Source organism: Chrysemys picta, chromosome 4, assembly GCF_011386835.1.
Source record: "Chrysemys picta bellii isolate R12L10 chromosome 4, ASM1138683v2, whole genome shotgun sequence".
NCBI classification, from domain to species: domain Eukaryota; kingdom Metazoa; phylum Chordata; order Testudines; family Emydidae; genus Chrysemys; species Chrysemys picta.
Window position 1 is genome coordinate 126,445,576 of NC_088794.1, and position 27,781 is coordinate 126,473,356.

Sequence of the window (27,781 nt, forward strand, 5' to 3'; positions counted from 1 at the left end):
ACATAACTATTTAATGAGCAAAATTACTACCTTTGGATTCCCATGTTCCCATTAGTGTGAATCACAGCCTTAAAATTCAAGGCAATGTCCTATTCTAAGAGGAAGCAAGTATAATCTCTCTTCCTCTAAGACCCTTTGTTACAGGGCATTTTTCCCCCTATATTTTCCTTTTTTGACAGCATTGACTATACTATAATCATACCTACCTGTCTGAGTTATTAAGATGTACTCTATTCCTCCAATAAGTCAACAGGGATATTTCTATCAATTAAGAGCATGCAGATGGATATGGAACACAATTGTCTTAGGTAGCTGAACTGAAAAACGTTACACAAACACTTTCTATACAAGCCATTTATTTGAAATGCCAACTATATGTAGGATAAAGTCATGTTACATGCTTCTCAGCAACAGTAGAAAAATAGAACCAGTGAAAACCTTTTTACAACTGTAATGGTACTCAAAAGAGAAATGTATTGTTTTACAATGCATCACACAAGACTAGAATTCAAGTTTGGAGGTACCTAAATAAAATACTATTTTTAAAAAAAAACCACTATGTACAATTGAAGCGTAAACAAGTTTTACAAAGTACTGGTTATGCAGGTTGTAGAAAAAACACTTGCATAGGACATGAAGTCAGTTTAAGAAATTTTTCTGAGCCTTTAGCATTGAAGGCACTTGACTACCAGTAACAGCACAAGGACAATAAACAAAATGTAACATTGCAGAAGGCAAGGCCACCTTCCAGAAGTAGAGATAGAAACAGCAAAACAATTTGAAAGTAGCATCCTTTCCAGAAATTAAGTTATTCATCCATACACCGTGTTAGAAAATGAGGGGGAGGGAAGAAATCTCTGTTTTGTTTTTGAGTAAATGAACATTAAATAAACCAAGAACAGGAAATCACCCTATGATTTGTGAAGTAAACATCTACTGATGCATCTTTCATCAAACAGTGTTAAATGGGTAAGCCGTTTTCTCTCCGATTCAGAACTATATGGAAGGACAGGGAGATCTTAGAATCCCCACTCTAATTTGAAAGTCTGTCATGTAAACAAGGGGCTTCTGCTGCAGCCAATAAACTGAAAAGAGATGAAGTATAGCATAGGGTATGGTAACATCTTTTGTATTAAGTAGCTGAGACACCTCACTACCCCAGCATGTCACCTGCTTTTTGGGATGAGGGGAGTGAAGATTAGTTTCAGCATAACGCTTCTATAGAGTCGGATGCATGTATTCTTTATATTAAATTTCACATGTCCAGTTATACAAGCCTGGGGCCAAATTTAACCTTGGGATGAATAGAGGCAACTCCATTCACTAACCAGGTTGTATTAACTTAAACCAGGGCATAATTTGGCCTACTTTGCCTATACTTAAAAACTAGAAGAAAAAACTGTCAGCATTACAACAAACTAAGTCAGAGCTCTCTTCTCAAGGAGGCTCCAGTGATGACACAGGAAATACAAACTAGACAACACTCCTTTTATACATCTGCAAGAGACATATCACTGTTACCTGCAGGTTCGACCAAAAATAAAACTCAATCATCTCACTAATTGATGAGATTTCTAAATTGTTTAGGACTGGGGGGGAAGGAGGGGGAGGAGAAGTGATGTATGTTTAATATACACAAAAAATATTAAGCACCCCTGGGATTAGAGGACAATTGCTACAATGCTGTATCGTGCAACTTTTGACTTCAATAATTACACTTTGCCAAAAATTCAGAATGTTGATTAAATCCTACAATTTAAAAAAAGAAAAACCCCAAGGAAAGATGACGAAGGGTTACCCTCCCCTGAAAATATTTTGAGATCAGCAGCAATTCTCTATCTTTTTCCCAGATCAATATGAGTAAGTGAAAGTGCAGATTGTCTAAGTGGCCTGATTGTCTTATGGCCTGTCTAGGACTTCTCGCTTTTTCATGGTTGTTTTTCCTTAAGTACTGCTCGATGGTGTGAAATGCCAGCTTCTGAGACCTTGAAAGTGGCAACTGTTTTCTAAGGGCAGACTAACTTTCCATAAAAAACTTAACATATTCCACTGCAAAAACATTTGATGGTTGCATTCAAAACATACTCATGAAACTTCTCAGCCTTCTTTACCAGCCACCCCTCCACAAGTTCCATCAAATAACTACTCATACTATTTCTAAGAGATTTAAGTCACAATTTACCATACAGTGCCACATCAAACGACATCAATAGCTAAAACAGGTTTCCTGTAAGCAGATCTATCAAGTTGTAGGTAAAGTTATACAAATAGTAAGTCTTCTGTTGGAAGCTAGGATTTAAAGTGATCATGTTACTAACATTTGAACACAGGCTTCGATGGAAGTAGTCATTTACTTTTTGGGAGAGGGTTACATTGATTTTAGTGCTCGTGAGCATGGGTGGGTGGGTGGGGGGGGGCAGTACATATGGCTAGGAATTAATATGAAAATGTTGTGACGAACGTCACAGAGTAAGGCCAATGCACCTCAGTCCCTAGCCTGTGTGACACCCATGTTAACCTATCCTAACGTTTCTGGAGGTGAGGACAACTTTCCACACTGTGTTACGATTCTATGAACACAACATAGATTACAGAGGAGGTTGGAATCACCACATGCATTTTGTACTTGTGGCCCAACCCAGATTTCAAACCAAGCCTCCTAAGACGAAAAAGACTAATTATCAACTGTGATTTAGTCAACCTTCACCACCCAATATCATTAGACTAACACGAGTGTAACTTAAAGGAATCTTAACGTGGTATGAAAGTGCTGCAGGAGGGATTACGATTTACTAGATCACAAACCCATAACAGAGTTTACCCAAACACCACTTTCTAGTTTAAAAATTCAGTGCACAGTTGCACAATAAGGTCTTATGGCGCCTAAGCCTTGTATACATTAATGAGAGGGTGGGGAGGTTGTTTTTGTTTTTGGGGGGAAGGGATGGGCAAGACCAGGAAAACTGACTTATACTAAAGGAAACTGAAAGATTTACATTTAAATAGCATTAAGCATTTTTAAGGTTAAAACAGTCTTTAGCTCACACTGATTGAGGTCTTCAACTGCTGCAAGATCTTTCATTATAGTGACCAACCCCAAAAAAAGGCATTTACCAGAAGTTACTACACTGTGGTATCATATACCAGAGTCTTCACAACATTCAGAATGGGAAATAAGTGTGTGGTAACTATTGGCAAGTGTTGACTTTTCAATGACCATCACTAAACCCCTTATACTGTGTAACCTCAGCACAATGGCAAGGGATGTGCCCAAACCACCAGTGTCTGCTCTCTACCTTGTATTTATGTTAGTGGAAGAGTCAGACACCCCTGCCCCACAATTGTTTTACTCAAGGAGCTAGAGGTATAATTTTAAAAAGTGCTAAGCCAGCTGCAACCAATGAAGCTAACACAGTTACTCTTCAGTTCACAAAAGAGAACGGCTGAAATGATAAATTCAGAGACATTTAAAATGTTGAGGAACACTGAATGACATCAGGTAGACTAAAGCCCTTTGTTTTTCTCATAGGCAGGACAAAAGAAGGCAATGAGCAATCACCTCAGTACCTCCACTAGAGAGGCAGCCCTCTCATTTGACAGTGTTATAATTTAGACAACAACATCAGATAGTAAGCCTGATCTTCCTAGAACTTTAGGTTTTAGCATGAATCCTCTGAACTCTGACCTTCACACAGCCCAATTCAAGGGTATCCTGACCAGCACAGTAATGTTACCATTAATTTGCAATATTTCTACGTTTTCTTCACAAATCAATCATTTGAGTCTGATAAATGCTTCTCAGTGCCCACGAAGTTCTCCAAAATCACAAATGAACCAGAAAATGTAGGCTGGGATTTTCAAAGGAGCCTAATGCAGCGACACCCAACTTCAAATTAATTTCATTGGGACCTGGAAATCTAAATCTTTTTTAGGTTCTTTTGAAAGCCCCAGCCATATGTTTTAGAGTAGACGTGTTGAATCAGAATGAATGGAGACCAGCTGCCATGACTTGTTGAACAGAATGGTATTAGACTGGATTTGCAGTAGTGATAGATCAGGCAGATTTCAGACCTAAACAAACAATGTTACTAAAAAAGTATTTTGATGTGCTGTTCTTTGGAATTCCTATAATTCAAAAATAAACACATTGTTACTATCTCATAAGAAAATACATTTCATAGTGTGCAACCCAATGCACATGGAGAATTGGTAGGTGAAAGGTAAAATGCAGAAGTATGAAAATACAGTCCTTTAAATGTAACAAGAAAGTTTAACATATTAGTACAAAACTAGTACAGGTAAAATAAATGTACAGGTGCAAAAGGCTACCAATTTGTAAAAAAAAGTGCCAGCTATTTTTTGTAAAGGCTTAATATCTTCAAACCACAAAAATAAACCCAGAAGCAGCATTCAAAATAAACGGATAGCGTGCCGTCTCTAATAAAGCAATGTATATACAAAAAAAGTGAGCAAAATTGAGTTTTCTGCTGGCATTAATGAATTTGTCTGACAAAAGTCAGGCCCAAAGTGGCAAAGGATGGGGTGTTTCACAACTCTCAGGCCCAGAGAAATAGTGGAGGTTGCTTTCAGAGGGCAGATTTTTTATACAGAAAGTCTGGTTTGCTTGGAGACCTCCTTCCTCTGCTTACTGCATCTTCCCTTTCTAAATCGGTATTTCTCTGTGCTTCGTGTTCCAGAGGCTCCTCATCTGTCAGTCTCTTGCTGGATCGCTCGTCTTGTGTCTCAGAGCTGTACGCAGAGAGCGAAGGTCTGTTAGAGGTTAGCCCATATGTTAAGTCAGTTTCCATTTTTGTTCTTCCCCTGATGTGAATTGGGCCATTACCAGCATTTTCCTGGGCAGCCAATGCCAAGTCCAACCGCTGGGGAGGTTGTTCTAAGACATCGAGGTGTATTGGCTCATTCTTTTGTCTGTGCTGATGCCCATCTTGGGAAAGCACATATTCTCTCCTAGAATCCTCTTGCTTTTTAGGAGATAATTGGTTAGGTAGATAGGCTGACTTTAAGCCACTTGGTGATGCCTTATTGTGGCTATACAAATCTGGACCAAAATACATGCCTTGGGAAGGTGAAGGAGTATGTCTGCTAGGTGCTGGAGTGGAAGGTCTGCATGCAGCATTAGAGAAATCATAGAAATCTGGATACTCCTGTTGATTTTCTCGAGTATCTATTTTTTGTTCTATTGCATGTTTCTTTCGAGAACTGTGCATGTGCCTAGTCTGAATACATGAAATATGCTGGGGTGGTCCAGGTCCAACCTCTGTCACTGGCTGGCTTAATTGTGTGTCAACCGTGAGCTCTGGCAATCTTCTGTCCTTTAGAGACATCGTTGACACACCCATAGCAATATCTGGCATCAACTCATTTAACATGGGCTGAGTACACTGGAAAAGAAAGGAAAAGAGTTAAGTCTACTTGGATTTTGCTTTACTTCTATATTTTAATTTAATTTATCAGTAACATCACTTTCTGTAGTAGTTGGTGATGCTTTTCCTTTCTGACCCACTTCAGTCTTCTAGAGCAATCCTAGCCAGTAACTTCAACATGGTTTCAAAACTTGTTTAAGAGCATGTGCTACTCCAAATTGGTTAATTTTTTATATACACACATACATATACACATATATATACACATACATACACACACACACACACCCCAATCAGTAGTTTACTTTTCAGTCTCCTAGAGGAGGGACTCATCTACTGTATTCCATACATTTGATCCACACTAACCAGCTTTAAAAGCAGATTATTACCCAGAATTAGCGCTGAGAAGCAACTATTGAAAACATCCAACTCTGCACATTGCCCTTGGAAAGAATAAGTAAAAAAGCAAAAGATCATGCATATCATTTCTACATCGGAATATGCAACCAATCAAATCTCAAGAGAATGGCTCTCCCTTGCAAAGAGCAAACCATGTCCAATCTCTCTTCCCCATTCCTTTATGAAATGGTAACTACACCTCTACCCCAATAGAACGCGACCCGATATAAAACAAATTCGGATACAACACAGTAAAGCAGCGCTCGGGGGTGGGGGGAGGACCTGCCCACTCCAGTGGATCAAAGCAAGTTCAATATAATGCGGTTTCATCTATACTCTATTTGCACACAATATGGCTGAGTTAAAATTGCTGTGGTAGTTACGAAATTGATTCTTCTCTCCTTGTTACATGTTTGGAGGTGATCTTGCCAATTACAGACCAATAAACCTCCCAGAAAATTTATAATTTCTACTTTTATCATCTCCAGCAAACCACTAGATGAACACGACTTGACAGGTATAAACTAGTACAAGGGCTGTGAAGGAAAATTGTGCGTTTCTACTTTACTAGAATTATTTGACCACATTGGCTAAAGAATGGGTATGGATAAAGAATGGATAAAGGAGAAAAAGTTGACAAATTTGAACCCTCATATAAGGCTACTAAGGAAGCTACATATTCATGGATTGAGAAGTAAACGTTTTTATTGATTAGAAACTAAGACAAGTAGGGATAAATAGTCAATTTTCAGCATGGCAAAAGGTTAACAGCAGGATACTGTATCAATGATTCTTTACTAGGACTGGAATTGTTTAATATATTTATTCATTATCTAGAAAAAGGGAGTGAGTAGTGAGATGACAAAATTTGTAAGATGACAAAATTATTTAGTTTAGTCCAGACTAGAGATGACAGAAGAACTTCAGATGGACCTAAGAAAGACAAGTGAATAGGCAGCATAAATGGCAGGTACAAGTCAATGTTGAATGCAAGTGGGAAGGAATAATTTGAAACAATCATACATATTTCTGGCTCCTAAATTAATTGTAATCACTCAGGAAAAATACCCAGGTGTACTTTTGCCTACCTCAATGAACACTTCCCCCCCCAACCATTTCTGCGCGCTGAGCAAACGTTAGTATGTCTAACAAAACAGGGCTAGTATCCGAGGGGTAGCCATGTTAGTCTGAATCTGTAAAAAGTAACAGAGGGTCCTGTGGCACCTTTAAGACTAACAGAAGTATTGGGAGCATAAGCTTTCGTGGGTAAGAACCTACGAAAGCTTATGCTCCCAATACTTCTGTTAGTCTTAAAGGCGCCACAGGACCCTCTGTTACTTAAAACAGGGCTAGAAAAGACTGGCTATATTATGTCATTGTATGTATTAATGGTATGCCCTCACCTGAGAGACTGTGTTCAAGTCTAGTCACTCAGTCTCAAGGGATCACAGAAAAAGGGTGCAGAGAGAAAGTGAAAATTGAACTGACATGGAAAGATTTCAACAGGAAGAGAGACTGAAAAGATTGTAACTGGTGAGAAAATGAATAAGGGGACAAGTTAAAGGTATCTAAAATAATGAAGTATAGAAAAGGAATCCCAACTTTTTAGATAATATAAAAATAAAGAGAAGCAAAGAAATTGAAAGGCAGTACAATAAGGAAATACTTTTTACCCCAAAATATAAAAACAAATTTTGGAGCACCATTGCCACAGAATAAAGAGGCCAAGGGCTTAAGATTTTTTTTTTTAAGGATTTATATGGATAATGACAACATCTACAGTTATGTTAGAAACAATAAAAAGATATTTTAAAAGGTTCCTTATGCTTTAGCATAAGGTAATTACTAACAGCGTGTTAGGCAGAAACTTCTCCTGTGGGCAGGCTGTCTACTACAGGATTTCCTGTGCCTTTCTCTGAAATATCTAGTATTGGTCACTGTTCAGAGACCAGTAGGGTAATTCCTATACTAAATTCTTAGTCATTACTTTGCATTCAAGAGGGCGTGGGGTTTCTTTAAGTTAATGTTAAATAGAATACAAAGAAGCATACATACAACTGCTTTAAATCCGTTCCTTCTTTAAAAGCAGTTTCACTCATTCCAACCTGTGGAGTTCCTACCATGTATTTGCTTGTTATGATCTAGTGGTTAATAAGCATACAAGCTTTGTGCATGACTTTCAGACACTAACTTATGTCAAAGGCATTTTTTAATATGAGGAATAAGTACATTGCAAGTTTGAACTAACTTAAAAATGAGGTATTTTGTAACGGGAGCTTAAGAAAGCACTTGAATCTTTTTCTTAAAATATGAAAACAACTTCTACCAAGCTCAGGTAATTTAGAAAGAGCTGAACTGAGTTTTACCAACTGAAAAACAAGTCACCTTTGGGTGCAGAGCATACAAAAGTTCAGGTTTAAGTAAATATAAATTGTTTGGAAAGATCTGAGTGACTACAAGCAGGTCTTCAGAAATTGAAGTATAGTGTGTTGGGAGACATGTGCACACACAGTCTCGAAACAGGTTTAGGAGTCTTAAAACTGATAATAAGTAATGGCAACATTAAAACTTTTCTTTTTAAAATGTGCTTTTAGCAATTACATTTCTATCCAGACATACTACCAATCATATGATGAAGTCAGCTTCACTCAAGGAAACCAGTCTTCCTTGCAACTTAGATATGTACACAATTTTTTCTTTACCTTTAAATATTAATCCATGAACATTTTCTATATATGCATATATCCCATTCTCTGTCACCTTCCACCGGTTTATTCATTTTAGAATCCAATTCAAAATTGCCTCCAGGCATTCAGAACTCTCCACGGATTTCCTCCACATGCCCGTCTGTCTACATTACTTCTCAAGCGAATATGTATTGAAAGAGTAACACCTATATTCACCTATTCCCCTGTCTATTCCACTAGTTCTGCTCCTTCTGTTTTGGCTCCCTCCACCATGATGGTTCAGGTATTTTACAGAAGGGGTGGAGGGGAGAAGGTTCATTTTCACATTTACACTCCCCACTGAGCCTTTGCACCTCCCTCCAAGCCACGTTATTTCATTACATTTCACCTTAACTTTCCTTTTCAACAAATTACTTCGATGGGGGGAAAAAAAGATGCACTTACTGCTTGCTTTTCAGCTGCCATTACTGCTGCTGCTGCAGCTACTGTTTGTCTCCCCAATCCTGTAGTGTTAGTGCAATCAGGGGGTGCTGCTGCTTTGACACCAGGTAAGTAGACAGGTGGGGCAACTTTAGGAGCTGTCCTGGAGTGGAACAGTGAATGGTTACATGGATAAGAAAAGGAACGTGAGGGATGTTGACTCGGCACCCTTTGTTTCCAGCTCATTTTGAACTGACTATGAACAGGAGTAGCTGGTGGATGGTAAGGAGGTGGCGGAGGGGGCAGTGGTGGATGGAAGGCCACAAAAGAGTCAAGTTCTGTAAACATGGTTTCTGCAGTGGGAGTGCTGTTAACTCGACATCGTCCAGACTGTCTCATAGTTAAGAGTGGGCTTTCATCCCCAAACCGTTCGTCAGGAAAGAACTTGTGAGGATTCTGCAAGGGAATACAACAAAATCAGAGATTAAAAAAGTTGTGGTTTTTGGAGCAGATTTCCTATAAAACTGACCAAAGATTGGGACTTGTAATCTAGACTTAGTACAATGACTAGTTAGACCCACTGTTTTAAATAATACACTGAAAGACTTTAAAAAGGTGACAAAGAGCTGATCATGAAAGAGCAGCATGGCCATAAGGGAGACACCTTCAGAAAAAGTCAGAGGCGAGAGCCTTGCATCAGCTTCCCTATGTGGTAGAACTGGTCAAATTACTCACTGTGATTAAGATGTCCAAATGTATTATCATCATTCCGGCAGCATTTGGAGGCCTCAATCAAAATTGCCCCCTTTCCCTGCCCACCTGCTGTATGGGCACACTGTAAATTCTTTGGGGGCAAGGACTGACTTACTATCTAAATATTTAGTCCTTTTCCCTCTTCAGGACTCGTTCTTGAAACAATTTGTTATTCTTAAGTATTCAGAGTCATTTGGATGAACAATTTGCAGACTACAAGTTGTTCACAAATTGTTCACAAATTGCTCACTTTCACTATTTACAGTGAGTGGTCACTTAAGTCACATGATATAATTTCTGCTCCGTATCTAGATGGAAGCTTTTCAAAACAGGAAAATAACCAACAACAAATGACAAACAGCAAATAATAAATAGTGAGCACAGACTGCTCTTACTCATGCTTGTGTCCCCCAAAAGAATATAGGTATTGCAAAAGTATACCTATTCTCTAATGTTCATGCATAGCAAACAACACTGCAAATGTTACCAATAAACAAATAAGAATTAAAACAAGAGTGACAAGCACTGGAACACCATTTTTGCAACATTTAACCAACCAGTTCAAATGGAGGAAAAGACCAAACGCTTCTTTAGTGGATGGTGGTTTTTAAGTGACAGAAATGTAAGAATTTTAAACTGATTACACATAAGAAATCTACTGGTGTTCCCCCATGGAATTCAAGAACATTGTATTTTACTTTGAGTCTGTGCGATTATCAGCCCTTTCCCCAGGAATGCTTGAACATCAAGTGCTTTGCACAGTGACAATGACAAAAGCTTCTCAGATTCTGAGAATACATGTAACCAATGTCACTGGAATCAGGCACTTTCACATTTTCACTCCACATTATGGCATCTTTTCCAAAAAGAAGCATTAACATTCCCTCTGTGTCTCCTCCACCTCTTTCAACAAATGCCACTGCTGGTTGATGTTGGAAATAAGCTTAAATTTATTTATTTGATATAATAAAAATATGCATTTTCTCACTGGTAAAAATTCTTCACTTCCAGGCCCATTTTACGATGTATAAATACCACCCTCTTTCTAACATCCAATTTTCTACACCTCCAGCAAGCAGTTCATTACTACTGCCTGATCACTCAGTAGAAATACAAAAATAGAGTTAAAAAAAAAAGCGTACACCTATACAATGTTAGTTTTTGTTGCAGTCCTGGTCAAACATTCAGTTTTCAAAAGATTCGCACCAAATCATCCTGGAGGAGGAATTAAACTTACCCAGACAGTTTTCCATACCTGCAAAAGCTCAGCGGCAGCATCAGAAAGTCCAAACTCTCGCAATACACGAATCTGAATCTCATAACTGACAGTGGCTCCTTCTCCACAATTAAGAGCATATGCTCTTTGAACCTGCTCAGTATGACGGAGCTCCTGGAGCCGTTTGACCATCTCTTTAACAACAAGGAGATGGGGAACTGGGGAAAAAATGACAGTGAAAAGTTACAAGAGAATTTATTTCTTAAGATGTTAATGGGACTATTTAATTCTGAATGAAAAACTAAAGTTAATCACGTCATTGAATTGATGTTAGGCTGACTATGTTGCTGAAGACGACTGGCACCAAGCCAAGAATAGTATGACATATATTTGTGCTTAATGCCTTAGAGCATCTTTATGGGATAAAGTGTAGAACATACTAGTGCTAAAGATGTGCGCCATTTTTCTGGCTTCTACTAAAGCAAACCACAAATATACTCTTCTTTGTAAACCCCTTACAGTGATCTGGGAGCCAGAATATTTTAAATCTCAACTGCACATTCCCTCTGGAATACTATAGGCCAACAATAGGCTGATGTTCTTGCCGCAATTGATGTTTTTGGTGGAACTGTGGGATCACAAGACCATAGTACCAGTAATAACTACAGAAAAGGCATTTTAAAGAAATTACATGAGTTTTAAGCCAACATAAACCTGTGAAAATTACACTGTTTTATGCAGCTGCCTAGAAATAATTAGAAACCTTTCCAAAAGGAAATCATATGTAATTTTGGGTATTTGGCTATCCTATTGCACAACTATCATGTAACATTTTGCTGCTGTCAGGTAATGGGTGAGATTTCTTTGTGAATTTTCTGTCCCTAGTAACATTTGCATATCTTGAGAAAAGTTAAATTCAAGCCTCCGTAAATGCAGCATTGGAATCGTGAACCTCACCAGCTATCCAATGGCAAAATATTACCATCTGTGATGAAAGGTCCACAAAGATTAAATGGATTAGACAGCAAGAGCAATGCATGGGGTATTTGCATTTCAGAGGTGAAATAAACACCACATCATGTAACTACAAACATACATCAATTGCTTCTAGTTTCATAAAGTTCACCACTGTGTGTGTGGTATCAGACTTGCTAATTTTTCCAAAATGTTTTCTTTTTTATTTCTGGCATATGAACTAACATAGTAAACATGAGCAGAACAGCAATATCTCCAAGAGTCTCAAACAAGCCTCTATACTCTGTTTCACCATGGCAAAACACTCAGACAGTAAAACACTATGTGTCAAGGTCACACTATATGAAAGGAAGATTTCAGGGCAGCATGACTCAGCCTTCCCTTCAAAAGGTTTGTTAACAATAACCTGGCTTGAGTTTGGAGCAATTTTTCGTAAGTCAACACGCTCAATCTTCTAAAATCACACACGTTTTAGTGTTGTCTGGATGGCATCCATTGTAGAAGCAGGATACAGGAACAATGTAGTTTCACTCAGGAGTTCATGGGCCAAGTTCAGCTCTTGCATGATTTCTGATTCAGACAAACAGGTCCAAAGAACCCTGACAAGAGTTTGCTGACCATAACCTGAATACTGCAGGTACAGTTCAGCGGAGATTCACAAAGCCTAAGGAACATGTCACACTACCAGCCCAAAACGTTCAGTCTGTCCTTGTGGGGCAATGATCAGCTGAGAATTATACCTAGCTCCTGGAGCACAGACAGGAGAATGCTGCTTGGTTCTTCAGATGGCCAGCTCTTTTCTGCTCTCTGTGCTCCAGGGATGTCTCCTGGCATGAGAGCACAGCTTGTTGTAACATATGCCTGTAACGCAAACCTATTTGGCTCAGTCCACAGCTCTAATGATTTCCCTGCTCGTGAAACTGGCTAAACAATCCCTTTTTCTTGTTATCAGTGGAGCATTAAATAAGGTGGGCCACTACCAGCACAAAATTCCTGTGCTCAAAATACTGCACTGGCTTGCTCTTTGTTTTCGGGTGTGAGTCAAAGCGTTGGTGACAATCTTTAAGCCTTGAATTGCCCAGAACCCAGCTACGATGGCATTTAAGATTGGTCGAGATGTTCTCATTCCATGTCCTTGGAGTGGAATTTTTCAGGAGTGGCAGCAGGACATTTTCAGTCAAGGCAAAGTTATTTTTGGGAAATTTTTCCTGTTGGCAGCTTACTAGTGTTTGAATTTGGCACAATGCAACGGGTTATATAATTTGACATCTGGTTGATTTTTTTTGGAGTCTTGTCTATAGGATGGCATCGTTTCTGCCTTCTGCTGTTGGGGGCATGTGTGAAAGCTATCAGTTATGGACAGCTCTGTAGAGTAGATATTTGAATCTAGTATCATACTGGTGAGATACTATGGTTATAAAAGTGCTTCTACACTAACTGAATACTAGCACCCTTTCTACTAGGGCTCCTTTCCTTCACAATTAGTTAGAATTCTACTCAAAAAAAATTCTCACTCATCCCAAACTCAGAGTCCTTGGAGGAAATCTCTTAAAATAAGCAGTCCATCTACCAACACCAGATGAGAAAACTCTGGGAAACAAGAAGAATTTAATAATCCCCATCAACAGAACCCCAGAGGACAGTAAATAGAATGCTGCAGTTCAGCTAGCATTCTTACCTGGGATTTCATTGGCGACAACTGAAGGAGGATTGGACTGATTACTGCTGATTTGCTGGTGGCTAATCATATGACAGCACTGTGGCACTGCGTTGTTTACCATGTAGAGGGTGTCGGGCACGTTGGACATTCTAACCATCCGCAAACGAACTAGGTCTGTTTGTTCCACCATCATCTCATCTAGCACCGACTAAAACAATAGTAGTTAGATAATAAGAACTGCTACAAAAAATTCTACTACTTTTCCAAAGTCATATTTTCCACATAGAGTAACCATAACACAACCAACTACTGCCCCCTGAAATAATCAGATCAATCCTTTTAAAAGGTACCACTAATATGTAGGAAGCACAGGGGCTGAAGGCCTAACAGTATGCAAACCCATTTCGTCTGCTCCCAATTTATAACATTACTTGGGTTTTCTAGAGTATTTTCCACTCAAAATTCTCACAGCACTTTACAATCAACAAATTAAGTTTAGGCACCCCTCAGATGATGCTGGAAATGTAATCTCTTCACTTTATAGATGGAAGCCCATGAGTCAAGTCCGTTCTCCCTCCCTCCCCCCCCCCCCCGATTAATATTAGCAAAAGAGTACTTTAATGATAGCAAAAGGGATTTAATGTTGGAGTTTCTTTAGTTTGATCCCATGAACAAAAAATTAGGAATCTCCCCTCAAAAAAAAAAAAAAAAAAGTCAAAATCTCATATGCTTATGGACTCTTGTTATGATTACAGAAGTTCGATCTTCAGATGCATAAGAGCACCAGTGGGGTGGGGGAGAGGGAGATGAGAATAGCTGTCTTTACACTGCCCTTCTGTCACCCAAACCTAGGCATTGCTGAGGCCAAACCAGCTCCTAGCATAAGTCACGGCTGCTTTAACATTGTGAGCCAGGATTGCCAGATTGCATCATACTCCTGCCCCATCACAGACATGCCCATGCCCTTTCCTAAGCCTGTCCTAGGATGCCACCTGCACCTCAGCTGCTACCTTAAGGTGAGTTATGGGGAGGTTATTGTTGGAGGTGCACAATAGGGGGCTTCAGGAGAGCTGGACAAGGACAGCTATTCTGTTTTGCAGAGGATTTAGAGATTTTAAAATGTGGCTTAGTTCACATTTGGAATGAAAACCAAAAATTTAAAAATTCTCTGAAAGGTGGAATTTCCAGGAAGAAGCCAGGACCCCCAGGCTCTCAGCTTTCATACCGCCAGGCAGGTCTTCCCTCAGAATTTCATCAAAACCAAAGACTCATCAAAACATTTTGATTTCAGTGAATCAGGAAATTCTGACTAGAACAGTTGTCAAGTCTTCCAACAAGCTGTAGACTTGGGTCTGATGATGAGCCCCATAAGCCTTGTTAAACTGAAAGTGTTAGTATTTTAGACCAGCACATGCAAACAATACAAGATATACTGAAACCTTCTGTCTGCAGAATTCCTTGTTGATGTCAGTTTAGTAATGACCACATATCATCAATGGTTACCTTTGCCTCTTCTACATATGGTGAGAACAGTCGTGGCCTAACATATATCCCAGCATTTTTTTGCCGTAGCCAGGCATTTGACTTTCCACCTTCTGCTGTTGGTAGCATGTCTGAAGGAGGGGTGCTAATGAGGCCTCTCTTCATCTGTAAAAGACAGAATTTTTAAACTGAATGTATTACAATTTATATTACTAATATTTTAGTAACCAAACACGCTGAATAGATACAGCCAAGCTCCATGAGGAATTTAAGTGAAATCATTTTTTTTTAATCAAGTAGTACTCACTCGGATCCAAAATTCACCAGCCATTCCAAATTTTAAATTTTGCACAAAACTTGCATTAAAAATACTATTTTATGATAATTATCAATAACAAAACTTCATAAATTTTGGTGCCTCTATCTCAAAAAAGTTAAAATAACACAGGACTTTTGCACTGCTTGAAATATAAAATCCCATAGGCTAGATCTGTGTGTCTGAAAGGTGGATTATGGGGTGTGGGAGAAGGAAGACTTACAGCATCACTCAGTATTTCACTGTTCATAGGTAAAATGTGCTCAGTGCGGACAACAGGTAAAAGAGAAGATAGGATCTCTCTCAGCTCCTCAATGTCAAGATCTCGCCTCTTTACACCGCGTTTGTTCACACTGTGGGCAGTACCACTCAGTAAATTGGGCTCTGTGGAAAGGAATAATAAATATATAGTCTCCACCTGAATACACATTTTTTAATAGGAAAACAGAAGTTCTACTTTTCTGTTGCAGGAAGGAAAAGGAAATCTGCGTAGTGAGTGACAGACAGTGCCTGGCATTGTTTTTCCACAAAACGAACCAGCATGCCACCAGCACAATTCAATCTGGTTCCTATGGATGTGAGTCACCTGCCCAAAAGCCATTTCCCCAAAATTTATTTTCTATCTGGTTTGTTACTGCTTAAGCTGACAGAAAGATGGTTTGTATCTCTTTGCAAAACCATGCTCCTGCAGCAACAAAAAAACCTCTTTTCATCCCCAACAGTTGGTAGTTCCTCAAGACTCTTCTGTGGATTTTTTCCCTTCCCCCAGTGGTTTCCAAGAAAGACCAGACTATTTTCACAGATTTTTAATGGCAAAAGGGACCATCATCATAATCTAGTCAGCTATACAGCACTGGCCATATAACCCATCTAGTAATTTCTGCATCAAGCCCATTATTTCTGCTTGAGCTACAATACATATTTTATTACATACAACTGCAAATATACTGAACAGCTCTGCAGAACGACTTCAGAAAAAACTAAGGAACCATCTTTTGCACCTCACATATTCCAGAAGGGATCACCTAAAACAAGAAATCACCACATGTTCCCACACACTGGAAGAAAAAAAAATATATCAGGAAACCCAGACAGAGATCATGCAAGAATCCCAAAACAACTATAAAAAACCCGATGACAGCTACCCACCACAAAAACAGAAAGTGGAACCAACTACCCGACAATGCACAGAACACCACATTCAGGAGAAACCATAAACCAGGACCCACCACTTGCACACTACACCCAACCATCAAATTATCAATGCTCCTTTAACTGGAGTTGAATTATCTGTACTCTCCAAGGGACTGAACTTCTCCCCACCACAGAACTTGATACCATACTACAAGAGAACTACTAGAATTCTTTTGCTGACTCTGCCTCAAACAATTCTTTCACAACAAAAGACAACACCACCCACAACTACCGTCATACGCCACAGACAGTCATAAGAAAAAAAATCATTTGACTGGAGATCCCACAACAGACCAAAACTACACACTTGATCATTACATTAATTACTTCAGTAAAATAATCAGTGAAATCTTTAACAAGCATCACATCCACCACAATCTTTCCACCGCTGAGAGGACAGCTATACAATCCCTGAAATCCATCCGCCAGATAATTATCAAATCAGCAGACAAAGGGGACACCATTGTAGTCCTCAACCATGATGATGTTGTCATGGAGGCCAACTGACAACTCTCTGACACCACCTATTATAAAGGAATCAAAGAAGATCCCACACCACTGTTCAACCAGCAATTTAGGGATATCATCAAATCCTTTCCCAAACAACTCTGAGAAATTATACAACATCATCCCCCATCTTCCCAAGATGCACAAATAGGGGAACCCAGGCAGATCCATTATATTTGGCCACAGCACTCTTACCCTAAGAATATGCGGACTCTTAGAAACCATCCTCAAACCACTCATCACAGAAAGGGTCAGTTTCCTCCAGGACACAACTGACTTTCTTCAGAAACTCCACAACATTAATAACCTCCCACATTAATAACCATTCTTGCACTTCCTAAATCGGGGTGGGCAAACTTTTTGGCCCAAGGGCCACATCTGGATATAGAAATTGTGTGGCGGGCCATGAATGCTCACAAAATTGGGGTTGGGGTGCGGGAGGGGGTGAGGGCTCTGGTTGGACCCAGAAATGAGAAGTTCAGGGTGCAGGAGGGGCTCCAGGCTGGGGCAGGTGGGGTGGAGTGCAGGGGAGAATGAGGGCTGCGGGAGGAGGTGCAGACTCTTGGGTGGGGATGAGGTGTTTGGGGTGTAGGAGGGTGCTCCGGGCTGGGACTGAGGGGTTGGGAGGGCGATCAGGGTTGGGGCAGGGATTTGGAGTGTGGGGGGGGAGGGGGAATAAGGGCTCCATCTGGGGATGTGGGCTCTGGGGATGGAAGGTGCTTCAGGCTGGGATCGAGGGATCAGGGCTGGGGTAGGGGGTTGGAGTCAGAGAGGGGATCAGGGGTGCAGGCTCCGGACAGTTCTTACCTCAAGCAGCTCCCGGAAGCAGTGGCATGTCCCCCCTCTGGCTCCTATGCGCAGGTGTGGCCAGGCGGCTCTGCTGCGCACTGCCGCGTCTGCAGGCACCACCCCTGAAGCTCCCACTGGCTGTGGTTCCTGGACAATGAGAGCGGCAGGGGCGGCGCTTGGGGCGGAGGCAGCGTGTGGAGTGGAGCCCCCTAGCTGCTCCTATATGTAGGAGCCGGAGGGGGGACATGCCGCTGCTTCCGGGAGCTGTGCAGAGTGGCCCCGGACCCTGCTGTTCGGCTGCAGTGCCGGAGTGGGGCAAGCCCCAGACCCCACCCCTGTCCTAAATACACCAATATCCTCAGAACAACAGAACTGTTGCCTGTCTCAAATAGTAGAAGACGATGGACAACACTAAGATATCCACCCCCCAGACATTATCAAAAACTCATCCTTTTCATCCTCACCTTTAACAATTTTACATTCAACAACAAACTTTATACAAACCATGGGAACAGCCAGGAGTACTAGGATGGCTCTTCATGGGCCACCTCGAGGAAGAACTTCTGAACAAATGCACCATGATCAGCTCCAGACTACTACATACAAGAAACCCATGGATCACCACGCTTACCTTCATAGATCCAGTAATCACCCCAAACACACCAAGAAATCGGTTATCTACAGCCAGGCACTCAGACACCACAGCATATGCTCCAAGGAGAAAGCCTAGGACATATATCTTAACACACTTAAAACTGCCTTTACCAAACAAGGATACTCCACCAGAGAAGTAGACTGCATCATGGAATGGACCACCCAAATACCCCAAGAGAATCTGTTTCAATACCAGAAAAGAACTGCTGACCGCACACCCCTAGTTGTCACCTACCACCCCACACTGGAACGCATATGGGGTAGCAAACAAGCAATTACAATCCATACTTGATGAGGACCATATCCTGAAAGAAAATCTTTCCCAAATCCTCTTTTCTGGACTTCAAACAACCCCCCAACCACACTAAACTCACAATCAGAAGCAAGTTCCCCACAGACCAGGACACATCAACTTAAAATGACACCACATCCTACCATGACAGATGCAAAAAATCTGCACACATATCTCCACTGGTATGATGTTCAACACCCACCACAACATACCCTTCAATATCCATGGGTTCTACACATTACTATTACAACATGTGGTGTACCATATCCAGTGCACTAAATGTCCCAATAATTCAGTAGGGGAAATGAGATATCACTATGCTCTCAAATGAACTCAGAAAAATAAAAGACAAAAAACACCTTATCACCTCTGGGCGAACGCTTCTCACAAAACCATCATTCCATAACTGTACAACACCTTCAGAAGATGAACCTGGAACTTAAATCCAAAATTCTGCTAGACCTCAAAAGTCATGGACTTAAAGACACTGGATTTATAGCTCATTATAACAATCTGTAAGCCACTAACCCTCTTTGTCCTATGACTAGGGTCCTACCAAATTCATGGTCCATTCTCGTCAATTTCACGGCCAGAGGGTTTTAAAATTGGTCAATTTCACAATTTCATATGTTTATATCTGAAATTTCACGGTGTGGTAACCGTAGGGGTCCTAACCCAAAATGGGATGGGGGGTGTTGCAAAATTGTTGGGGGGAAGGGGAGGCCCCAAGATTGCCACCCTCACTTCTGTGCTGCCTAGGCAGCAGCCATCCTCCGTGCTTCCTGCAGTTAGAGGAGGTTCCGGGAGGTGGGTAGGATCTCCCCCATGCTACTAGGAGGGCCCCAGCTGGGGGCTCCAAGTCCAGAGCAGTGACAGATTAAGGCCGGGACCCCCAGCCAATCTGGGTGCCCCGGGAAAAATGGGTGCCCCAACTTCAGAGGAAGCCCTAGGGTGGAAGCTCCAACTAGGTCACCCGAAGCCCCAGCAGGAGCCTTGGGGGGAAGAAGCCCCGAGCCTGGACTGACCTGAGCCCTGGCTGCAGCTGCGGGGCTGAAGCCTCGAGCTGGGCAGCCTTGAGCTCGGACTGCCCTGAGCCCCAGCTGGTGTACTGCAAGAAACTGCTACCTGTAGCAGTTACTCATATGTAAGGGATTGTAAAATAAACTGCTGTCAGATGTAGCAAATTCCTACAGATAGCCGTTTCAGTTTCTCGCACTACACCAGCAGGAGTGGAAGCCCCCAGCCCCGGCTGCTGGGGGAGGAAGCCCGGAGCCATGGCAGGAGCAGTGGCGGGGGGGAGAAGCCCCAAGCCCAGCTCCCAGGCTGCTGCAGCGCATAAGTGAGGGTGTACCATCATCATTTCTGTGCTGCCTCTGGAGGGGTATCTAATCTCTCCATCAAGAGCAGCCATGCAGGGGAAGGACAATTCCTGTCCCTCCCCAGCGTGGCTGGACTAACAGCTAGGAGCCCCAGGCTCTCAGCAGCAGGGGAGACCAGATTTCACAGGGGAGGGCTGATTTCAGACACTGAAATTGGTAGGGCCCTACCTCTGACTGTAGAGGTGTTAACTGGCCATTTCGCCTTAAATGGTCAGTCAGGAAAGTAACTGAAAAACTTTCCTCATGGACTGTATTTTCTAAATGGACAACTTACCCTAAATTCTCAATTATTGAGGGACAATCTCCACTCATTGATATATTTTGCTTTCCACCACCAAATCTCTGTACAACTTTTCATGAGTGATGTACCCGAGTATTCGGATTCTAATATCTAAACTGTATTAAATCTATTCACCTAAATTTGGGTTATTGCTGATTATGTACTCTATGCATCATATAACTTTTAAAAAACAAACTTTGTATTTGTGGCTAATCTAAGCACTATACCCAGAGGTACATACACTTCTCTCAACCTCAAAAAGAACAGGAGTACTTGTGGCACCTTAGAGACTAACAAATTTATTAGAGCATAAGCAGCCCACTTCTTCGGATGCATACAGAGTGGAATAAATATAAATATATATAAATGTATTTATTCCATTCTGTATGCATCCGAAGAAGTGGGCTGTAGTCCACGAAAGCTTATGCTCTAATAAATTTGTTAGTCTCTAAGGTGCCACAAGTACTCCTGTTCTTTTTGCAGATACAGACTAACACGGCTGCTACTCTGAATTCTCTCAACCTGTGTATTATATTTTTTAACATTAGCTTTAATAAAATTTTTAAAAATGTCTTAACTGGTCCCCCTTTGTACGTAGCTGTAATACTGAGTACCTTTCCCAGACCTGAAGAAGAGCTCTGTGTAGGTCAAAAGCTTGTCTCTTCCACCATTAGAAGTTGATACAATAAAAGATATTACCTCACCTATCCTGTCTTTCTAATATCAAGAGTGCTTGTGCTTTTGGCTATTTTCTAGTACAATGTTTATTTGGTACTGCTGATGTTTTAGTGAAGACAAATTCCCAGAGTAGTGCTTTCGTTTAGCTTTCCTTTGCTCACAGTATAGTCAGATTACATATTTTCCTGAACTTAAAAACTATCAGTTTGAAATATGTAATCCATTTCTCTAGCAAGTTTATTTTTTAAAAACAAGGTTCTTACCTCTGTCTGCTATTCTTTTCATCAACTGATGTTCTCCCCATTTAACAAGATATTTAAGAATATCTTGTTCACTTGCCTATAATAAAGAAATGGAACACAATGCACACTTAGTTTATTAACCATGCGTTGTATGGGAACCACTGAACAAACAAATATTTCTCAGGCAAAAAACTGAATTGAATCACCTCACAAAAGCATATTCACACTAGCCTTCATTCTAACGTACCACTGTTGCTTCAAGTACTTGGTAGTAAAACTGATATCTAAACTAAGGAAAAGACAGAGTAGGAAAGTCTAGCTTTAAGTTCTGCTACACAATATAAGTTTCCCAAAGCAATATAGTTTGCAAAGAACCTGGTATGATTCGTTTAATCTAGAAAGTGATCATTTATTTAAAAAAACAAAAATAAATCCTCCTCAAACCTGCTAATTCTGTTGGTTTTTTTCATTATGATTTTACAAGTGTCTTCCCCCACTGCCTTCTCTCTTTTAGGAGTTTAAAGTTTTTTTAAAAATTATTTATTGTTTCTAGAGTTAAAAAAATCTCTATTTTTAATAAATTCTTTCTAGTCATAAAAAGTTCTGGAACTCATCTATGCCACATGCGCCACCCTTTTCTTCTCAGCAATCTAGAGTTACCACCTGGCCGGTATTTTTACCAGTTGCCAGGAAAATAATTAAGCTGCCCCCCACCCTTTTTTTTAAACGTAAGTTCTAAAGATTTCCATTATCACAATACACTGGGGGGAGAAGGGGAGAAAGATATCTAATGTTAAAAGTTTCTGTGTCCAGTAGGGCTGTTAATCGCAGTTAACCCAAGTGATTAACTCAAAACAAATTAACTCAATTACAAAAATTGTGATTACCAGTGCGATTAAAACTGCGATTAAACAGTAATAGAATATCAATTTAAATTAATTATAAATATTTTTGGATGTTTTTCTACATTTTCAAATATATTGATTTCAATTACAACACAATACAAAGTGTATATGGCTCACTTTATATTTTTTATTACAAATATTTGCACTGTAATAAAGATAAACAATCATTTTTCAATTCACCTCATACAATTACTGTAGTGCAATCTTTATCGTGAAAGTGGAATTTACAAATGTAGATTTGTTTTTGTTACATAACCGCACTCAAAAATAAAACAGTGTAAAACTTTAGAGCCTACAAGTCCACTCAGTCCTACTTCTTTAGTCAAATCGCTAAGACAAACAAGTTTGGTTACATTTGCAGGAGATAATGGTGCCCGCTTCTTGTTTACAATGTCACCTGAAAGTGAGAACAAGCATTCAGATGCGCTAAAGATTAATATGTCCCTTCATGCTTCAACCACCATTCCAGAGGATATGCATCTATGATGATGATGGGTTCTGCTCGATAACAATCCGAAACAGGGTGGACCGATGCATGTTCATTTTCATCATCTGAGTCAGATGCCACCAGCAGAAGGTTGATTTTTTTTTTGGTGGTTCGGGTTCTGTAGTTTCCGCATCAGAGTGTTGCTCTTTTAAGACTTCTGAAAGCATGCTCCACAGCTCGTCCCTCTCAGATTTTGGACGGCACTTCAGATTCTCAAACCTTGGGTCGAGTGCTATTTTTAAAAAGCTCACATTGGTACCTTCTTTGAATTTTGTCAAATCTGCAGTGACAGTGTTCGTAAATCAAACGTGCTGGGTCATCATCCGAAACTGCTATAACATGAAATATATGGCAGAATGTGGGTAAAACAGAGCAGGGGACGTACAATTCTCCCCCAAAGAGTTCAGTCACAAATTTAATTAACACACTATTTTTTTAACGAACATTATCAACATGGAAGCATGTCCTTCGGAATGGTGGCTGAAGCATGAAGGGGCATACGAATGTTTTGCATATCTGGCACGTAAATACCTTGCAACGCTGGCTACAAAAGTGCCATGCGAATGCCTGTTCTCACTTTCAGGTGACACTGTAAATAAGAAGCAGGCAGCAGTATTTCCCATAAATGTAAACAAACTTGTTTGTCTTAGCGATTGGCTAAACAAGAAGTAGGACTGAATGGACTTGTAGGCTCCTAAGTTTTACATAACTGCACTCAAAACCAAAACAAGGTAACAAAAAAAATTCTACATTTGTAAGTTATACTTACAAGTACTCTAACATGAATGAGATGAATTGAAAAATACTATTTCTTTTGTTTATCATTTTTACAGTGCAAATATTTGTAATAAAAAATAACAAAGTGACATGAAATTTAGGGATTTCCTGGAGGAACACATTCTTCCCTTTCAAAGTTCACCTCTACCCCGATATAACGTGGTCCTCGGGAGCCAAAAAATCTCACTGCATTACAGGTGAGACCGCGTTATATTGGGTTTAGGGACGGTACGCTGTGCCGAACTGGACCGACTTCCGCAGCGGTGATTTAAAGGGCTCGGTGCTCCAGGTGCTGTGGGGAGCCCCGGGCCCTTTAAATCACCGCCAGAGCTCCGGCAGCGGGGCTCGGGCAGGGATTTAAAGGGGCTGAGGCTCCCTGCAGCGGCCAAAGCCTCTGGCCCTTTAAATCACCGCCCAAGCCTGGCTGCCGGAGCCCCGGGGCTCTGGTAGCCAGGCTCGCGCGGTGATTTAAAGGGCCCGGGGCTCCACACGAATTCGGATATAATGCGGTAAAGCAGCGGAGCTTGGGTGGCGCTTTAAAGGGACCGGGGCTTCCCACTCCTTTACTGTGTTATATCCGAATTCGTGTTATATCGGGTCACGTTCTATCAGGGTAGAGGTGTACTTAATAGCAAGAAAATACCCTGGGCATATACCAATCTTCCAAAGGACAGTCCTAGAATGAAAATTCACAATAGAATTTTACCTCTCTCAGTTCCCTTTCTGTCAGTCTTCATAGTGGGATGCAGAAAGCAGAAGGGAGGGAGGATTCAATTTACCCACACAGGATTGAAGATGAACTTGTAGGTTACTGGGGCATCCTGTTCTGTAACATCTTTTCTACAAAACGTTGCATCAGGAAGACTAAAGATGTCAACTATGTAGTGTTTCAGAAAGTGTGGGTGGGAGGTCTCATCATAAAGCATGTAATCTCTTTGCCCGTTAAATGGCTGCTGTTTTCACAGAGTGTGCATGGTAGTGAGAGGAGTTTTAACCCCTGTAAGCTCTGTTCACATCTAACATGAATTTTACTTCCCTAGGATGTTTGGATTCATGCAGAAGGACAATATCACCACTTATTACAGGAGGAAGTGGGGATAGAGGCCTGGGTAGTACATGGAACCACCATGTTTGATAGAACATATACCAGGTTTTCACTGAAACATGGCAAGCTCTAAAGCCCCCTGGGAAAGAAGGTGGTGAATAGGCAAGATAGTTTTAGTGAGAAGAGGAAGGGACATACAAACTGAAGCTGAAAGTTGGTTTTATTAGGATTTGTATTACACAGATGAAGATCATGACAGTACTCTTAATATTGTGAGAGATTTGTTAAGCTTGGTGATACTCAGGAATCTTATGTGACAATGATTTTAGGAATGGGTTTCTTACAGTGAAATATGCCTGCAATCACAGACTTGTCTTTCCAAGAAGTATTGGCCTTGAGCCCCATGGTTGGGGAATCTGGTAAAAACACTACAATGTCCTTTGCTTCAGTCGACTTGGCTCATACGTCTCTTTCTTGTAATGCCAATATCTAAACCTCAAGTGATATATACAGAGACATAATTTGTGAATTTCCTTTAAGATGCTAGTAGAACATTTATCAGCATTTTAGAACAAGTGACCACAGTTCCTCTCTCTCAGCTTCCCTTCTTTGAGTGACTCTCCCCAATCATATATTCACTAGATTCCAGGAGTTTGTTTTCATATTCTGAAACTCTGGGAAGATAATTCTGTAATGATAGATTTCAGTATTTCCATTTGGAATGTATATCTCCTTGTAGAGCTAAGACCTGAGATCTTAAATGGGCTGCATGCCATTGTTTTATTTTGTACCACAAAGAATTGTATGACCTTACCAAAATATTTGTCTCTCCATGGAACTGGTGCTACCATTCCAATGAGCAAGAAATGGACTATTGCAACCTGCACCATTTGATGGTAACAAAGATCTTAATCGTGTTGGTTTATTTTAATTTACTTTGGGGAAAGAATCAATTTGTCTCTGGAGCAATGAGTGAGTTCTACTGCATACAGTTCTCAGATTAACTCAAGCTTCTTTTTCTGAAGTGGTCCACTCCCAGATAAGAGAGACCTTGCCCCATGCCTACTGGGAGCTGGTTTTACTGTGGCCTGTTTGAGTCCGTTGGTGCGGATTTTGCCATACTCCAGATGGGAACTGGGTTCCTTTGGCCTGTTGTCTCTGTGACGTTGTGCAGTCTATATGGTTTTATAAAAACATGATAATAAGTGAATATAATGTAACTGGGATAGTTTTAGAAAAATATGGTAAAAAGTGAATAACACGTAACTGGGATATGCTTCATGCAAAAGGTCTCTTGTAAGGTATCATTACAAAGCTTATAATCTACTGAGTGTGATCATCCGATTTGTCTAAATGTACCACTCTTGTATCTAAAACTAGAAATATAAAATATAACTGAGGGCCTATTGTAATTATGTAAAGTATGGGCCATTAATGATGGTTTGGAATCTTGATGACTCCCATTGTCTGCAGATGGCTGTGTTTACCTGTGAGTCTTCCTGTATGTGTGTGTGCTGGCAAGTGAGTAATGAAGTCTTGCAGTGACATGTGATCATGTCACCTGAACTGGAATCCATCTTTAACCTGGTGCTTTTCCAGTGAGGGGGGGTGGAAACCCAGAGGGACAAAGGGTTCCCGCCTTATACAAAAGATATATAAAGGGGTGGAAGAGAACAAAGGGGAGAGAGGAGCCATCATGAAGAATCCCCTAGCTATCACCTGAGCTGTAACAAGAGCTGTACCAGGGGAAAGAATTGTGCCCAGGCCTGGAAGGTGTCCAGTCTGAGAAAAAACTTACTGAAGCATCTCTGAGGGTGAGATTATCTGTATTCAGTTTGATTAGGCATATATTTGCGCATTTTATTTTATTTTGGTTAGTGACTTACTTTGTTCTGTCTGTTACTACTTGGAACCACTTAAATCCTACTGTCTGTATTTAATAAAAATCACTTTTTATTTAGTAATTTACTCAGAGTATGTATTAATACCTGGGGGAGCAAACAACTGTGCATCTCTCTCTATCAGTGTTATAGAGGGCGAACAATTTATGAGTTTGCCCTGCATAAGTTTTATGCAGGGTAAAACGGATTTGGTTTAGACCCCATTGGGAGTTGGGCATCTGAGCGCTAAAGACAAGCACAGTTCTGTGAGCTGTTTTCAGGTAAACTTGCAGCTTTGGGGCAAGTGATTCAGACCCTGGGTCCGTGTTGGAGCAGATGGGAGAGTCTGGCTCAGCAAGACAGGGTGCTGGAGTCCTGAGCTGGCAGGGAAAACAGGAGCAGAGGTAGTCTTGGCACATCAGGTGGCAGCTCCCAAGGGGGTTTCTGTGATCCAACCCGTCACAGTCTCCATCTGCCATTTCTGAGGGTGGGGAAGGGAGAAGAGCTGCTGTCTTTCAAACCCTCCTCAGAAAGCCAAAACGCATTGTTTTGCTTTTTGGTTTGTTGGGGTTTTTTTTTTTGTAGTTTTGAGGAAGACCTTGAAGTCACTGAAGAAACCAAGACATTAGTTAAACGTCTTTTGAAAGCTCCGCTAAGGAAGGAGACCTGGAAACTGCTGTGTCTGCTGCTTAGAGGCGGAGAATTCTGGAGAGTTCTTCCTGAGGTGCGGTTCTAAGCCCAGTCTCAGAGAAAAAGATCTGGTCCGCCCCCAGTTGCCCTGGGGACTGGGAACACCCAATGTAAAGACTTTCTGACATGACAGATTTGTGCTGCAGAACTGAAGCTTCTATAGGACATGGCCTGGAATTTTTCCCTGCAGCTACAACCTTTCTACTAAGACAAAGGTGTTAGAGAGGCAGGCTATTAGCATAACTGCTTCAACATATCTCCCAAGTCTCAGAAGCTTACTAACTAGGGCTGGTCCAAAAACATGAAACAAACATTTGTATTTGTTACTTTTACTTACTCGGAAGCACACATGCATAGGGCACTCATCTCTGATGTGGGAGATTCAGATTCAAGTCCCCGCTCTGCCTAATTCAGAGAGAGATCTGAACCTGGTTTTAAAACATCCCAGGAAAATGCCCTAAGCAGTCAACTATACAGTAAGTCTCTCTCTCTCTCTAATTTTGACCAGAAATTCCATCCTACACATGACAAATCTTCTAATTCAGGGGTCGGCAACCTTTCAGAAGTGGTGTGCCGAGTCTTCACTTATTCACTTTAACTTAAGGTTTCGCGTGCCGGTAATACATTTTAACGTTTTTTAGAAGGTCTCTCTCTATAAATCTATATTATATAACTAAACTATTGTATGTA

The 27,781-nt window shown here is 40.8% G+C and overlaps 1 protein-coding gene across 5 annotated transcripts in view; it reads right to left on the minus strand.

Moving 5' to 3' along the window:
• Positions 1–339: 339 nt before the first annotated feature.
• The window catches only part of BTBD7 (BTB domain containing 7), a 114,307-nt gene continuing 86,865 nt past the window's right edge, over positions 340–27,781 (minus strand). For 2 of the 5 annotated variants that reach the window (XM_008165746.4, XM_065595650.1), the window contains exons 5-11: positions 21,329–21,404; positions 15,516–15,676; positions 14,998–15,141; positions 13,513–13,702; positions 10,899–11,077; positions 8,915–9,346; positions 340–5,402 (exon numbers count right to left, since the gene is read on the minus strand). In XM_008165746.4, the coding sequence (XP_008163968.1) occupies positions 4,587–5,402; positions 8,915–9,346; positions 10,899–11,077; positions 13,513–13,702; positions 14,998–15,141; positions 15,516–15,676; positions 21,329–21,404 (1,998 nt within the window). In that variant the 3' untranslated portion in view covers positions 340–4,586. Of the gene's footprint in view, positions 5,403–8,914; positions 9,347–10,898; positions 11,078–13,512; positions 13,703–14,933; positions 15,142–15,515; positions 15,677–21,328; positions 21,405–27,781 lie in introns of those variants that run through there. The other 3 variants (XM_065595651.1, XM_042858640.2, XM_042858641.2) reach the window with 3 other exon arrangements.